At 38.4% G+C, this 16590-nt stretch overlaps 1 protein-coding gene across 1 annotated transcript; it reads right to left on the bottom strand.

Moving 5' to 3' along the window:
* Positions 1–524: 524 nt before the first annotated feature.
* rpe65a (retinoid isomerohydrolase RPE65 a) lies at positions 525–12227 on the bottom strand. Its single transcript, XM_017713573.1, has 14 exons — positions 12120–12227; positions 11184–11266; positions 10800–10950; positions 8858–8965; positions 8159–8300; positions 7581–7728; positions 6788–6869; positions 6510–6642; positions 6155–6294; positions 5076–5205; positions 4741–4855; positions 2898–2992; positions 2545–2656; positions 525–1031 (listed from the first exon to the last, which is right to left on the bottom strand). The coding sequence occupies exons 1-14, from the start codon at positions 12128–12130 to the stop codon at positions 886–888; spliced, it is 1596 nt and encodes a 531-aa protein (XP_017569062.1). The 5' UTR covers positions 12131–12227; the 3' UTR covers positions 525–885.
* Positions 12228–16590: the final 4363 nt, after the last annotated feature.

The raw sequence follows: 16590 nt of genomic DNA on the forward strand, positions 1-16590 counted from the left end.
TAAAGATCTGTATATTAAACCTGTTATTTAAGATGAAGTCAGTTATTAGTGCATGCAGATTTAAAAGTGTTCTTATTAATGACACAAGCTGTAAATTAAAGGGTTAATATTATGAAAAAATTAGTTTTTCATTAATTTTGTTAATTAATTTAATGTTTTATGTAGAATTTAGAAACTGTAAAACACACCATTCACTCTCCAGTCCATACAGCAGCTGTGGCGTTTTAGCTCCACCCAATCAGGCTAAAGTTATAAGGAGTGTTTCAGTCTTGACACCTTTTTGAAAGAGGGCAACACAGGGCATCCAATCAGAGCTCATTTACATATTTCAGGGAGAGTAACACGAATTATGACTGATTTTGGTGTTTAGACCCACACAAACATCATAACTGGAACTCAAGGACAAAAATAAAATACAAGAAAAATACAGGATATTGGCCCTTCAAGGAAATACATACTGAACAGATCAATTTCTTTATGCAAAAAAATAAATAAATAAAAAATCGAGGCTGGACAGGACGGAGAAATGTTTTAAAATAACTTTAATGAGTCTCCGTGATACTTTACTTTAAATATGGTGTTACAGACAAATACGTTTTTCAGTTGTTCTCTTCTAAGTCCTGAGTTAAATAACACAATCACAGAAATAAGAATGACAGCTTAACTTATGAGAGAGAATGGGAAGGGGGGGGGGGGTCACTGGTATACAATAGCAGACTTTCACACCTCACTTAATGACACTGATAGACACAAAATCCAACATTCAGAAAAAAAATTAAAGGCAATGTGATTTCTCTTGACACGTTTTGATCCTGGAGATGTCCCAGTGTAGATGGTAGATGATAATGCTCTTGAAGGCTCTGAAATGTGACCGCTATGATCGCTCTATGGCTTGTACATCCCATGGAAGGTGACGGGCGACAGGACATCCACCTCGGCCCTGGCGATCTCTGACAGGTCCTTGGCATTCAAGATCAGGCAGTACGTTGGTCTCTGGGCTCCAGGGCAAACCACGATAGTCAGCAGGACACCTGCAGGTTCAGCAAGTAATCACGTTTACACAGTTTTGTAATCAATCAACCAAACGTCTGAGATTTAGCCTCTTTAATCTTGCACTGGAGCTACGAGGCCAATGTACTGAATGGAGGATTCTACCCCGTCAGTTAGCATGACACTAACTGCCTACACTGCAAAGTGGTATCTCGTCAAGCACAGTTATCTTAAATATAGTCAATAAATCAAATATTTTTCATGTTAAGATTGTTGTACGTCTAAACTGAGATTATTTACTTTATTTCTAGACATTTTTACATCTTTTAAGCATTTTTAAGTAAAATTATATCGCTATATTGGGAGTTCGTTATCTGTGAGAGAATTTTACTTGATACAATTACCTAAAACAAGCAAAAATGCATAAAAATATTCTTATAATAAGTGCACAGTCATCTCAAAATGGGAAATATTAGATATATTGACTAGATTTAAGATCATTTCACTTGCCAAATATCATTTTTTGCAGTGTACATCAATACATACTTGCCTCAGACCATCTCAAACAGACTTGCCCTTGTGGCTTGTGTCATGTACATAATGTTATCTATAGCAATCTACGTTAGTGGAGAAACAACATTAGTATAACGACAGGAGGTTTGATTGGATTCCCATAAGAACTGTGCAGGCAATTATCAAAGTTCATACATGATGCTAAAAAGTCTGTAAGACAACGCTACAATACTATTATACAGAGGTCTATGATAGATCATTATAAGAGCATGTATATGCAGCATTAGTAGAACTTCTGTGCTGCGATGTGTGAAAGTATGCTAATGTATACCAACCAATGGACGAATCTAGTTTCTTTATTTTACTTATTCATCTTTGTATATTTTCTGTATTATGTTTGTAAGGGAGTATTTGCCACATAGCCATTATAGCTGGGTATTTGTTTATTTGTCGAATGTAACATATTGGAAGATTTTGCAGAAAAAGCTGTGTTTACGTTTCCTCCCAGTAGAGGACACGTTAACTTATTTTCACTTAGAAAGTTAACAAAATGCTTAATTTGACCTGGTCTGTTCAAACTTTAGCATATGGATTTATAGTGTGACCTCAATATAATACCCAGAACCTGAAAAATGTTAAAATAGCTCTTAGTCTCTCATTACTACATACAGTTATATACAAAAGTGTGTGTGCCTCTTTTCAAATGACATTTTATTGAAGTGAAAGCACCACATCCTCTACACAGCACTGTTCTATTACATAAACAATACTTGTGCATCAAAATGTGCAGAAGTGTGTTCTCTGTATCTCTATGTGCTTAGTTTAAAACTTTGTTTTACTTAGAAAATCAATAAAAACATACAGAGACCTAAACTTTTACATATGACTGTGTGTCCGTGCATCAGCAATGTTCATGCCTCATTTTCTTTGTAAGCCTCCTTGTCTGAGCAAATGAAGCAGTGTTGAATCCCTATCAGTGGCGTGATTTAGTCCAATCTGGGTTTATAAGCCCAGCTCATTTTGAACATTAGCCCAACTCACCGTCATCCTCATCAACTCCATCAGGGTTCTGTACGAACAGAGGCTCTGAGGGGTACGAGTCCGGCTCCTGCCACACCCACGTCTCCTTAGTCCTCACGTTCAGCTTGCAAATCTGTAACCAAACACAAAGACACTTACAGCGGCAGGCAAAGACAAGACTAGCTGACTGTCTTGATAAGAGTTTAACTCCTTAAAATCCCAGGCTTGTTACATACTAAGACTTATTATTGAGTTACTACAGTGTAATACAATTCAGTTACAGCTATTCAAACTGGCTGAGCTACTTTTTAGGCTATAAAAGTCTGTAGTAGAAGTTTGGGCCCACACTCATTCAAACTGGGAGTAATCCTCACCCTGTCTGGGATGAAGTGGTTAAGGCCGAGTGCATAAGCGTAGGTGTAGTTCCTCCCGTTGTTCATTTTGTAGTTGATCTGCGGGAACTCGAAAGCTGTTGAGGTTGGCACAGGAAGGAAATAAGAAACTTAAAGCAATGTGCTACATTATTAACTACTTGACCATCTAACAGGTGCTTTAATGAAATTGGCACAGCAAAAAATGATAGCATGCTGCTTGAGCACTGCTACATAGCACTGACATAGCCAAGCCATAAACATGTCATGGCAGATGTCATATGCTGTTCTGGCAGATTAAGCCAGTTAACATAGAAGGGAACCCTCAGGGGCTTCTAGGCCTTCAGAAAAGGCCTTGTGGTTTCTGGGAACTAAAAAATACATGTGTAATTTTTAGTTGAGTTCAGTTCAGAAGAATTGTGTTTGTATTTAAACTCTCCAAACATGACAGTGCCACTCTTGATTCATTGTTAAGTGTTGGAAGGAAACAAAAGGGTTCAATTCTTGAGTGGAGATTTGGACAATCAGGAATCCAGCCAGATACATCTAAGCAAGCACTGCTATTGGTTAGGAATTCAAGTTTCAAAGAGATTCAAAAGATAACTTTAGGCCTTTTGGAAGCCCAAGATACATCACTGACTGTGAATATGAGCATCAGTCTGATCGGTGGGTTGCTACAAATGGAGAACAGCAGCAGCAGCTCTCAACTGAGTCACTCTGAAATTACTACAAGATAAAATGTTTGCTAATGTATGTGTCACAAATTTCAATCAAAACACGGATTGTCTTTTAGAAGCCTAAAATGTCTGAGTTTAATTTAAAACTACCATAGAAATGTTCCCTGAGTCGCTTTCGGCTTAGTGGTAACAAACTACTAGAATCCTATAAGGACGCTATCAGAAATGAGCTTTTATAAAGACGAGTTTTGCCCAAGTTTTGACATTTATGGCCTAAATTGAAGGCCTTGCTCTAATAGTCATGGCTCACCACTTCATTAATATAACACTGTCATGTCACTGTCGCTGCTAGTTGTCATGACAAATGTCAAAATGTTTCATATCATGCCAGCCTACTAGAGCACACCCAGCAAAAAATAGCATGACCGTTATCTGTAATGGTAACAAGACACTGTTATACTACTAAACAAAAGCTGTCATGACAGAGTATAACATCTGCCATAACGTGTATGACATGGTTATGTCAAAGTTATGTAGCAGGGCTCGTAGAAAAAATCTTTATTTTTAAGAAAGGCTTGTCCAACTCAAACAATGCATTTTCATACAATTTATTAAATCAAATCAAATCAAATCAAATCAGATTTATTGTCACATCACGAGAGTACAGGAGTACAGGTGAGTGAAAAACTTGGGTGCAAGTTCCCATATAAGTAATAAGAAATATAAGTATTGTAAATATATATAAGCTTTAAATGTATGTGCATGTCAGATTAGGTTGCATTAATATACAGTTGTATGCAAAACTTTGGGCACCCCCGGTTGAATTATATGTATAGTTGATTAAAAAGTGAACATGTGCTCTACAGAGAGCACACTTCTGCACATTCTACTGCACAATTGCCGTTTATTTGTGAACATACTGGAAGAAAAATAAAACCTTAAATGGTAAAAAGTTATGGCAAATTTTAAATTCTTTAGTTTTATTTTTTCCAATGTGTTAAACTCAGAGGATGAATAAAAATGGCCATATATGTGCAGAAGAATGTCACATTTAAGTGCGTTCTCTGTAGAGGATGTTCGTATTTTACTCAGAAAATCAACAAAACATGTCATGTGACCGGATGTTCAAACTTTTGCAAATGACTATGATGACTTTACTGGACTCTGACCTTGTCGAGGGCCAGAGAAAAGCACCTCGGGCTCCAGCCAGATGGTTCCGTCCTCGCGCATGGTAGCTGTGGCTGTGGTGTAGGGCAAAGAGATCAGGTTCTTTCCCTGCTCCTCCTGCGACAGAGTGGGTGAGAGAAGCAAGGGAATCATTGGAGAGGAAGAGATACAAGCAGAATGAAATGAAATCTGATAAACCTTTATCTGTAGCACAAAGCAATCTCTCCTTCATAGGAAGAGAAGATAAAAACATGATTAAAAATGAGACTAGAAAACAAATCTCTCCCTAGCTCTGAGACAATGACCTCACTGTGAAGTGAATGAAACTGTGCTGTACCCTGTAGGGGTCCAGTGGAATCACAAATCTCCGCACTTCTGGCTGAGGGGCAATCATGGCGTTTTTCTTCACCTCATCCCAGTTTTCACGAAGGTTCGCCAGCCACAGGTAGTTGTACACGAACTCAAATCTATAACAGAAGCATGAATTCTCATTAAAACCTTTTCAGAGGTTTAATATACAAGTTTCATATGTACTCAAAAACATTATAACATCGTTCTATTATGATATTTCCTATTGTCGTTTCCACGAGGCCTTTTAACTCTACAGGATAAGACTGGCCTAATTAAAATAGACTCATATGCTTAAAGGGGAATTCAAGTGATTTTGAACATTTCTGCATAATTGAAGGGTTAAGACATAAGCAAAGTCATTCAGAGTGGTTTAATTTGGACACTCCATTCAACTTGCAGAGTCAGAATTGTTTAGAGTGGTGCTGATAGGAACCAGACGTCTGAAGAGTTTAATGCCAAGTTACCAACCCCATAGAAACTGAATACATTAAATGGTTACGAATAGGTTGTGGCACACCTGGGATAATGTTTCCTGATAGTTTTGAGTTGAAGTTTCAGTCTAAAATGTTTTTTTTTTAAATAGAGGTGTCCAGGCAGAGCATTGTAAAGAAAAACATAAAAGCACATAGATTAAGTGGTTGAATTGGACAGTAAATAAAATGACTATATTTCCTTTGTAGACATCACAACACTGCAAATTAATCAGACTGGATACATTTATATAGTGTTTTTAATGATACAGTGCACTCTTAATGACTTTCTTTACACCTTAATGATTAACTTATGCTGAGTTTTTTACAAATCTGTGCAATTCCCCTTTAAATCTTCTAATTACCCAAGCAGGCTGCTTTCAACTCATTTATTCTTATGTGTAAAAGCAGCATTAGTCTATTCTTTCACCAGTACTGTCACTGAAAAATCTGAAGAACCCACCGACTCCTGGTTACTACACTGCCTGCTGAATGAAAACTACCTTCAGGTGTTTTAAAAGCAGATTGGTAAATGTCCCAAGTGTAATTACAATGCAGAAGTTATTTTTAGGTTATGCTGGTTTGATTCATTTACCCTTTCCAGGTACACAGATCAAAGACAACGAAGCCCGAGTCTTCATATGCATTGATGTGGTGGAAAAGGCCCATTGCAGCAGCCCTGAATTTGTAGTCAATGTACTCTCCTGGGTCCTTCTTAGCAATGTGGATCCATGTCTGTTGACGTTAATACAACAATACAAGCTTAAATGTAATTGAGATAACTTTGAAAAAGGTATGAGAATGTGAGCTTCTGTGATTTCTGTGAAGTTTAATGGATAAAGGCTGGTTTTACAACTTATCGGGGATGATATAGCACACAATCAATTCACTCTTTTTTTTGAAGACCCTTCGTTATTTCAATGATTAAGTTGCAAATGCATTTTTCTTACTCCTTTTTCTTCATCAGATTCAAAGCAGTCCATGTAGTTGGAGCCGCGAATAGCCCAGGCACCCAAAAACTTCAGCAGGTTGATTTTGACGGGCGTCTCCACGAAGACAAAGTAGTTTTCTGTCATTCCAAAGCTGGACAGGGTAACAGAGACGGGAATACTTCATTAGGGCACGATTTTTTCGCATGCACCTTGGACCTTGGACTGCTGAATATAAGGAAGATGCATTATGATGTTATTCCACCCATTGGAGCTAGACATACGTGTTGGATGCTAACCTGTGTACATAGGATGGTTTGAACCTCTCAGCACTGGGAAACTGGACCACAACCTTGGATTTCTCAATGGGGTCTGACTTATCTGAGAGAAAGAAAACACATTTTTATTCGAAGTGAAGGGGAGACAAGTCTGTATGCTTGGCCGTTGCCAAGACCATGTTTAATGGAACACTTTGGCCAAAAGGATAGATATAACCACTGCTACATCCGTTGTAAACATGCCTAATCACATTGTTCAGCAGTGCCACAGTTCTCTCTCTTTTCCAGTTTAAAGACTATCCTGGTGATATATCTTCAAAGTGGGAGAAATTATTGAAAAAATGTTTTGGGGTGGATATTTGGGGACAGACTGCTATGAAATGATTCTGAATAGGATGACCACCATCCCTGAAGAATGAAGTTAGCAGGTCTGTCTAGACACCTTTTTATTGCTTCGGCTGCTTTTCTCTGGATGGCTGGCTATCGCAGTGAGAGAACATTGATGAAGGAAAACTAATGAGGCTGAATTATACAATGCTGCGCTGCATAGCAACACAATCACATGACAAACAACATAGTAAACACTGGTTTTAGGCTAAAGTGCCCCTTTAAATGTGGGCCTGAGACTGATGTTACAAATTAAGCTTATTACTGAGATGTGAAGCTTTTAATTTCATTAAACCGAAAGAAAAACAGGCCCACAGAGCTTAGTGTATCAGTGTCATTGAGAATTTAGTGGACTTCACAGGGTTTCAGTAAGGCCATACTTGCTATTTGGAATAGTGGTGCTCAGCGCAATATGAACGTCACCTACCTTTCTGAGTGGGTGGGATCTTGACGATGTTGTAAGCCAGCGTGGCTCCCTTCCCCATGCAGTTTCCAATGTTGTAAACAGTGCCATCTCTTTCGATTTGGGGGTGGGCTGTGACTCCATTAATGTTCACATAGTCGCACATATCAACCTGTCAGGAAGATAACATTGGAAGAAAAGAATTGGCTGAGACCAAACACCACCTTTGTGTTTCTTCAGTATATTGAGGTGGAGCTACGGCTGGCCAATTTGGTGAAAATATCCATTTGTGATTTTTCTGATCAATTTTTAGTTTCAATAAATTAAGCTGCAGGCCTTATTTTACCAAGAAGACCAGCACATCCATTTCTGGGGGCTTAAACACTGAATAAACTGTGACATGCTGCCATTTCACGAGCTATTAGGTCCAATTTCTCCACTTAAACATACTGAATAATATAGGATATAATGAAAAATTGCACTCTTTCCTGCTGCGACTTTTAGATAAAAATGACTAATTGTTCGGCCCTAGGTGGAGTTGTTAATGTAGATTAAGGACCTAAAGGGATCAAATGTGTGCTCGATGCACTTCTCATTTTTACCTTTTTCAGCGTCTCTAGAGTATCTACATTCACTTTAGTAATGAAGTTGGTCTCTGTAACAGCGTAGAAGTCTTCTCCAATGGGATAAACGTTCACCAGGCAGTTGTCTGTTACCTCAACACCTTTGAAGTAAGAGAAGAACCTGCCCAAAACAGACAGTAAATTTATAAGCCAGACTTGATCTGCAGTTACTAATGAAATATATGGGAGAAAAACTCAATCACGGGTGCCGTGGATTGGGCTGCCCACGGCTCCGGGCAAGTGTGCTCACTGCCCTCTAGTGTACTTTTTTGATCCCAAAACCAGGGAAATTCCACTCCGCATTTAACCCATCCGTGAAGTGAAACACCACATACACACTAGTGAACACACAAACACTAGGGGGCAGTGAGCACACTTGCCTGGAGCGGTGGGCAGCCCTATCCACAGCACCCGGGGAGCAGTTGGGGGTTAGGTGTCTTGCTCAAGGACACCTCAGTCATGGACTGTCGGCCCTGGGGATCAAACCGGCGACCTTCCGGTTACAGGGCCAGCTCCCTAACCTCCAGCCCACGACTGCCCCCTGTACTCCAGCCCACGACTGTATGTGGGTGTTTCACTGCACGGATGGGTTAAATGCAGAGGTCTAATTCCACAGTGTGCAGACACAGAGACAAATTGTTCTGCTCTATAAGCGCAGTAGAACAAGCAGACAAAAACCTGGAGAAGATGTTCTTGCAGGGATCTGGATAGGCACAAGTTCCAAATTCAGTGATCACAACACGTTTTTCAGTTATGGCACGCACGTAGGCATCTGTCTTGATGAACCTGGGATGAGGCAAAGAAATTCTTTGTTGAGTTTCAAACCATGTGTAAAACCGCTTTCACACATAACAAGACGGACGTTTGCCCCTCTTTGCTGCAGCAACAGCCTTGACTCTTCTGATAAGGCTTTACAGTAGACGTGGGATCATTGCTGTGACGGTTTGATTGCATTCAGCTACTAGAGCATTAGTGAGATGAGGTACTGATGTTGTTCTGAATCACTCCAACTCATCCCATTCAATCCAGAGAACACTGCTCCATAACCCAAAGATAGGGCTAATACTCCTCTTGCCAATGCTTGTCATGGAGCTGCTCCAGGGAATCCCATTCTATTGGCCTGTGTTAACACTGGAGCACCTTAAAGTAGCTGAATTCATTAATTAGGAAGGCCGTCTGAATACTTTTTTGAGAAATATGCTACTTTGCTGAACGTGTGACAAAAATGCTGGTTGTTTTGACCAAGAAAGTTACAGCTACTCATACAGCCAAAGCCAAGATGCGTGACAGCTCAGCTGCAGGATAAGGCTATTAATCCAGCTCCTGTTATGTGCAGCATGCCTAATACAGATTTACTAAGACCTGTTATTTCTCACTTTTCTACATGTGTTTTGTGTAAACACAATATTTCTCACACTACCATTCAAGGTTTGGAATCACTTGCCATAATAACCCCATAACATTCCAGGCTTATTACTTACTAAGGCTTATTATTCATTAACTACAGGGACTTCGATGCAAACTAATGGAGCTTTTCTTAGGTTATAGAAGTGTGTAATAAAACTGTAATGAGGTTAACGGTTTTTGATCATTTGTGTAAATACAGTTGTAGCATGTTCAGAATTTGTTTTGATATGTCAGTTGAGGTTATTAGTTCTTCAACATTTATTCACAGGTTTATTCTGATAAATACTCTTATTGTGAAGGCAGGGTTCATTTTCGGGATATGTGTGCAGAGCAGGAATAACCGAGAGTCAGTTGAGAGTTGACGGCTGAGAGAGTGAGACGTGGGCTGAGTAGTGGGCTTGCTTATGCATGTCTTTATGTACTTATATTTATGTATGTACTTAAATATTACAATATTACAATTTGTAGATGTTTTATTCAATATTTCAAGAACTCTGTGAACAAAAAGTCACACATAATATATGTATTTATGTATTTATATTGTTTTTTTTTTGTCTAGGCATCCACCTTAAGATTTGATCTCAACTTTAAAAATATGCTGAATTTTATTATAACCAACATATGAATGATATAGAGGTTCAGAATTTTAGAATAAATTAATTATCTTGTGGTTGGTATAGTGTAGCAGGTAACACTGCTGCCCTTCTTTAGCCTGACTGGGGTTTGAGTCCCTACTCCAGTAGGAACACCACGCTTTACCATTCAGCAAGACTCCTCACTCTACATTTGCCCACCTCCTTAACATGACTGAAGTGTAATTTGCTCTGGATAAAAGCGTCTACCAAGCGTGTAAATGAAAAATGTACAACTCATATCAACAACAAATCTAAATTTCTTAGTTTTTATTCTGTACCTACTAATTATTCGAAATCTTGCGCAAGACTTGTGGGTTAGAATCATTTATCCACTTGTCTGCATCCAAATTGTTTTGTATAATTTGAGAACATTGATTCCAAACTTTGGTTTTGAATGGTAATGTATGTGTGTCTGTTAGCTTGTGGTCCATTTCAAAGTCTCCCTTGATATCAAGTGTTAATGCTTTGAGACTAAAAACATTTGCCCAGTGTTGGTACCAAACGCCAGCCATTGTTTAGAACTAAAGACCTTGACTTTATCCAAATCTGGTTTACTACAGCGCTCACTGTAAACCTACCTGCGGAAATAGGTGACCTGGCCATTGCTGAAATCAAACTTGTGCATCAGGGCTTGGCCATCGAAGAGATGGTAGAAAGGTTCGGATCCCACCTCAAAGAGGCCAGGACCGAGGCGAAGAAGACTTCCTCTGATGAAGGAGGGGATTCGCCCTAAACAGAAGATTCGAGTTATACTAATGATACAATATAACCAGGAATAAAAGAGATAGAGGCTGTGGAGAGCACTACAGGATAGAATGGATGGATGGATGGATGGATGGATGGATGGATGGATGGATGGATGGATGGATGGACGCCACTACAAAATTCTGGATGAATAATCCAAAATGTTGTGCCATTTCTAATGTAATCCGAATATAGGATATAAAAACTGAGTGGCATACCGGTGACTGTGGCTGGTAGAGGTTCATTCAGCTCCTCCACGGTCTCAAAGATCTTCTTGTAGTCTCCAGCGGGGTGTTCAAAACTAGAAGCAAACATTTTATACTTGACGTCTGTCATTTATCATAGTCTTTTATTGATCAACCATAAGGACTAAGCAACTCTCACCTAATTCATCTTAATATTAGTGTGTAACCTCTTAACTGGCTGGGAGTGACTGGTTGGTCCAAACCTCCATTTCACACTTTTATAGCTCAGTTTAAGCACAAGACAGTTTACATTCTTTTACATGTAGTCATAGAACACTACCTCTTGGGATGTAATAAGCACAAACATCTCTCCAACTCATCCCAAAGCTACTGGATGGATCTCCATTACTCTTCACTTACTATAACAGTCACTCATCTGTACCATACATCTCATTGCAAATCATACATATACATTTTTTCTTGCCATTTATGTTCATTTCTATACAAAAGACTGCAAAAAACGACAACTTGGCATGTAAAAACATCTTAAATCTAGTCAGTATTCTTAATATTCCTCATTATGAGACTATCGTAAGAAAATGAAAAGATTTCTTTAACCCATTTCTAAATGTTTGACTTGTTTTTAAGTCATTTTATGTAGTGAAATTGTTTTATACCATTGGCAGATCATTTTACATATTTCAAGAAATAAAACAGACATTTCCAATAGATATGAAATCTTTAAACTAAAAATGTCGAGAAGCAGGTGAGTAACTTTATAATATTCTTACAACAGTCTCTTAATGAGAAATGTATGTTAACGAAATTTAATTAAATGTTCATTTTATTTTATTTTTTATAATTTTGCAGTGAAGATGCTGATTTTCTTATGGAATTAAAAGCTCACACTGCTGTTTGTGGTATCTCTGAAACCTGTGGGTGTTATAGTCAAAGTAACGTAGCACTTACCGGCTAACCATTTTTCCTCCTCGTGTGGTTGAGCCCTGTGATACAACCAGCAGGTGTGCGAAGGTCCGAGTGTGTTGTGTTCGTTAGTGGAGTTTGGGGTCCTGCTGAGATTTGAGGCTTTTTATACTGAGGTCCTCCATTCACATGTTATAACCCAGCTAACTTTGCCTAATCATACAGCCAATTAGTGTTGGCTGAACAACACGCTCTTTGTGCGAGGGTCCCTCGTAATAGGCGTGATGTCAAATCGGATTAGCTTTTCCCAGCTTGGGCCAAAAGCTGCAGAATATAGAGTGGTAATAAGACAATAAACACAAGACTGTATTATACAGCAACACAAAGCGAAGAGTTTGTGGGGGAAAAAAACAGTCTGAAAAGTTTTTTTGTAATACTCCTCTATAATAGAATTTTTTATGATTTACTTTTTAATTATGGAAATTTTCTAGTAGTAAACATGAATTAGTCCCATTTTTTGCTTATGTTTTCTACCTTTTTGAGATTATTTACATTTATGGCATTTGGCAGACGCTCTTATCCAGAGCAACTTACAGTTTGATCATTTTACACAGGTAGGAAAAGGTGGTGTTAGGAGTCTTGCCCAAGGACTCTTATTGGTTTAGTGTAGGGCGCTGACCCAGGTGGGGATTGAACCCCAGTCTACAGCATAGAAAGCAGAGGTGTTAACCACTACACTACACCAACCATGAATGCATTCATAGTACACAATGCAAATACCCCATTAAAGTTTCCCACCCATGCTCACACAACAATAATGAATAATTCTTAAATCTTTAGTACTTTCTGAACACTTATAATTCCTAATAAGGTGTTCAGAATGAAGAAAATGGTGGTACATATCTGTGAAAAAGTCAGAGACCACCCGTCAGGAGAATGCAAACTGCCAATTCTTTTACAGCCGGGCAACAGACACCAGCACTGGCTTGCATGTCTCTGAGTGACGGGGAGCGAGAGGGAGATCTAGACTCGTGTCCACAGAAGGCTGTGGAATCACCAGGGATCAAGCCACAGTCTGATTTAGAAGGTTCTGTCTGTGTTCTGAGCAGCTTTGAGATATTGAGCTAGAACGTGGTTGGTCCTATTGTGTGCATTTGAAGTGCTGAGTGGCTCGAAGACAGAACCTTATATTTAAAACTTTTCCGGACAAAGAGTCAAAAAAGGCATACAACTAAAAAAAAAAGCACTCAGATTATGTTAAAAAGTTGTCACAGAATAAGAATATGTGAATAATAATGCTACAGTGTATTTGTTGATTGGTCACTGTATAATTCCGTGTGTCTAGTCATCATTTTCAAGTCAATCTATATGTTTCATAATAGTAGGAACGTGGAAAAGGCTTTTCTGAGTAGGTTGATTTAATCATTTGTCTCTTACTTCTACACCACTTCTCTCCAATTTTCCCTGTGATTTTCTATTATTTGAACGATTCATTAATCATTAATCTAGGGCTATTAGTATTATCTGTCTCAAGCGCAAACCCAAGACTGCCTCATATTTCCAAATTGCCCAAATGTGCCTGGAGCATGGTGCCGTTTCAGATCCTCTGCTCTAAAGGTGGTCATTGTTATGTGGCTCCTCTCTGAAGGCTTGTCTCTGCAGTAATCCCACTCTCCTCAGAGGTTATGTCAGATATGCGTTTGGAACAACCAACACGTTGTCTCCTCAGAGCCCATGGGAAAGAGATCAGTTATAATTCAGCTTATCATAAAATCAGAACAGCCTGAATATGAGGTGTCTCTAGCGGCCACTCCACCAAAATAGATTTCATGGGAAATTTCCTATTTTATGCAAAATGTCTGCATTAATTCTGCATTTTCACATTGCTAAGATGTAAACAAAGTCATTAAGAGTGGTTTGGTGTGAAATGCTCTGTTCTAGACAAACTTGAGTCAGACTTGTTCACAGCGGTGGTCATAGGAACCTGATGCAAATGTATGTAAAAGCTACATCACGAAAAGCTATTACATGAAATGTTTAAGGCCCTATAATGGTTATAATTCTATGAATTCAACCTGTATTTTTGTGACCTGTAAAGGTTTTTATGCCATCCATTAGAAGCAATTTCTATTTTGTGTTTAGGCACAAAAAATACCCTAGAATTACAAGCAGAGCGTCATAAGTCGAAACAGTATGCAAAGACAAATTTTGCTTTTTTATATTTGCTTTTTTATATTTTACCATCATCAAAATTACATGTAGAAATCTCAGACGTGTGTATGTTCACTGGTCATTTTGGACAGTAAATAAAACCACTATATTTGGGCTGTATACATCACCTGGGTCCTATCACCACCACTGTAAATTCAATCTTAGTAGGTATGTTTGTCTACAGTGAACCACATCGCATCAAACCACTCTGAACGACAAAGATTGAATTCTGCAGAGATTTTTCATGATGGGTGGATTTCCCTTGTGAAGATCCACACTTTAAGGCTGTCTGTGTTCTGGTATGACAAATGCCAAATGATAAACAACAGCAAAAATGAATAAAAGCCAGTACTGTGGTCAGTTTTTGTATGACCCTGTGCACCACATTATTGAATGTTTAAAGCCAGCTGGAGACGCCAGTAAGCATCCAGCATGAACTGCTGATATTGCGAAATATGTGAACCCGGGATCGCAATGAAAAACTCTTTCTCTGTGAGGAATGCCAGCTTCAGCACACGTCCAGCAAAAACGTGTACAAGAACTTCCAATCCGACATTAGTGGTATTTTTGGGCTTAGTTTTGCAACCTCACTTGGTTCAGGGCAGCTGAGGCCTTCTGAACATAAGGGCAGCCGTTGTTCCAGCTCACAAAAAGAAGGCTTTGCTTTTGTGTGACATTCCTCAACAGATTTGTGTGATCTGTTTGTTTTCCAGCAGTGACACAGCCAAACATGGCCATTAATGCACTACTAGCAGGGACGGCTGCGCTGCACACACAACTTTACTGAACTGTAATCAAGTATAATGCAATCACATTAATCCAAATATACAAAAATAGCATCTGGTGATGCAGCATATGAATTCAAGTTGAAGCATGTTGAACATATTTGCTCTATAACTCACTGCATCTAACTGTGTGTGTTGTATATGTGATCATTGACTTTTTTATGAATAAATTAGGCATTTTAGTACTGATTTACAACAAGGCAGATAACGAGCTGTGACACATTCATTAATGTGCCTTTGTTGTATCTTTTTCTTTTTTGGACATGATAATTGTTCTATGTTTCATTATAATTTGATCAGTTTTTCTTTATAAATGACATTTAAAACTCCTAATGGCCTAGATTCAGCATATTTTCTACAGGCTTACAGCAAACTCTTAGTTTCCCAGCTAGTGGAATGTCTTTTTCTAGTTCCTAAACTCAGGAATAGCATTCTAGAGAATATAAGGAATGCAAGTTCATTATATGTTTGAAATCCAGACTTTAAAAAAGGACTTAAGCTCATTTTTACCTGCTGTTATTCTGCTGTTCTTTCCTTTACGCTGTAGTGCTTCAAGTGTTTTATTTATAGTCCTGTGTAAAATAGTTTCAGATTGTGTAACTTACATAAAATGGGCCAAATAAAAAAATAAAGATTTACTATTATTCTTATGATTAACGTAGCTATGTAATCATAATTGATTCGTTTTAGGTTGATACCTTTAGGTTGAAAGAACATATTACTCTGGTTTTGGCTTCACTGCATTGGCTCCCAGTTGTTTTTAGAATACAGTATAAATTTTTGCTTTTAGTGTATAAGTCTCTGCATGGGTTAGCTCCCAGCTACTTGGCTGAATTGCTTGTGCCCTATGTTCCGGCACGGGCCCTAAGATCTGCCCATCAGCTTCGGCTGGTGGACCCCAAGTCGAGGCTGAAACAGAGGGGGGACCGAGCTGCGCGAAACTGTGGAATGAGCTGCTGCTGCAGATTCGATTGGCATCCACTCTGTCACGTTTTAAATCTAGTCTTAAAGCTCATTACTATTCCATGGCTTTCATGTCATTTGTTTTATCTCTTTTAAATTGTTTTTACTAGTACTGCATTTAAGGTTTGCATTTGTGAAGCACTTTGTGTAAAATGTGCTCTATAAATAAACTGACATTGACATACATCACTAATTTCAACTGTCAGAAATAAAGGTTGTTGTTTTTTTATTCATCAAGGTACAAACAATGTAAATGTGCTTTTAAAGGTGCAGCTGTGGTTTTAAGGCCCAGCTGGGTACCTTAAATAGGTTATTATCAGGAGAAAGTTGTGTTTTTTTTTAATGACATAATTTTTCAAAACAGAAAAAAAGATAAATAAATGCCTGTAGTCAAGAGAGTGCATGTGGAATCAACACAACTTAGAAAATATTTCAGTGGAATAAACACAGTTACGGGAAAATCATGTTCCCTAACTAAATAACTATATATATATATATATATATATATATACATAAATAATTCTATACAAAAGACATATTATTATTATTATTAGTCA

The sequence above is a fragment of the Pygocentrus nattereri genome, chromosome 2, assembly GCF_015220715.1.
Source record: "Pygocentrus nattereri isolate fPygNat1 chromosome 2, fPygNat1.pri, whole genome shotgun sequence".
Classification (NCBI taxonomy): Eukaryota; Metazoa; Chordata; class Actinopteri; order Characiformes; family Serrasalmidae; genus Pygocentrus; species Pygocentrus nattereri.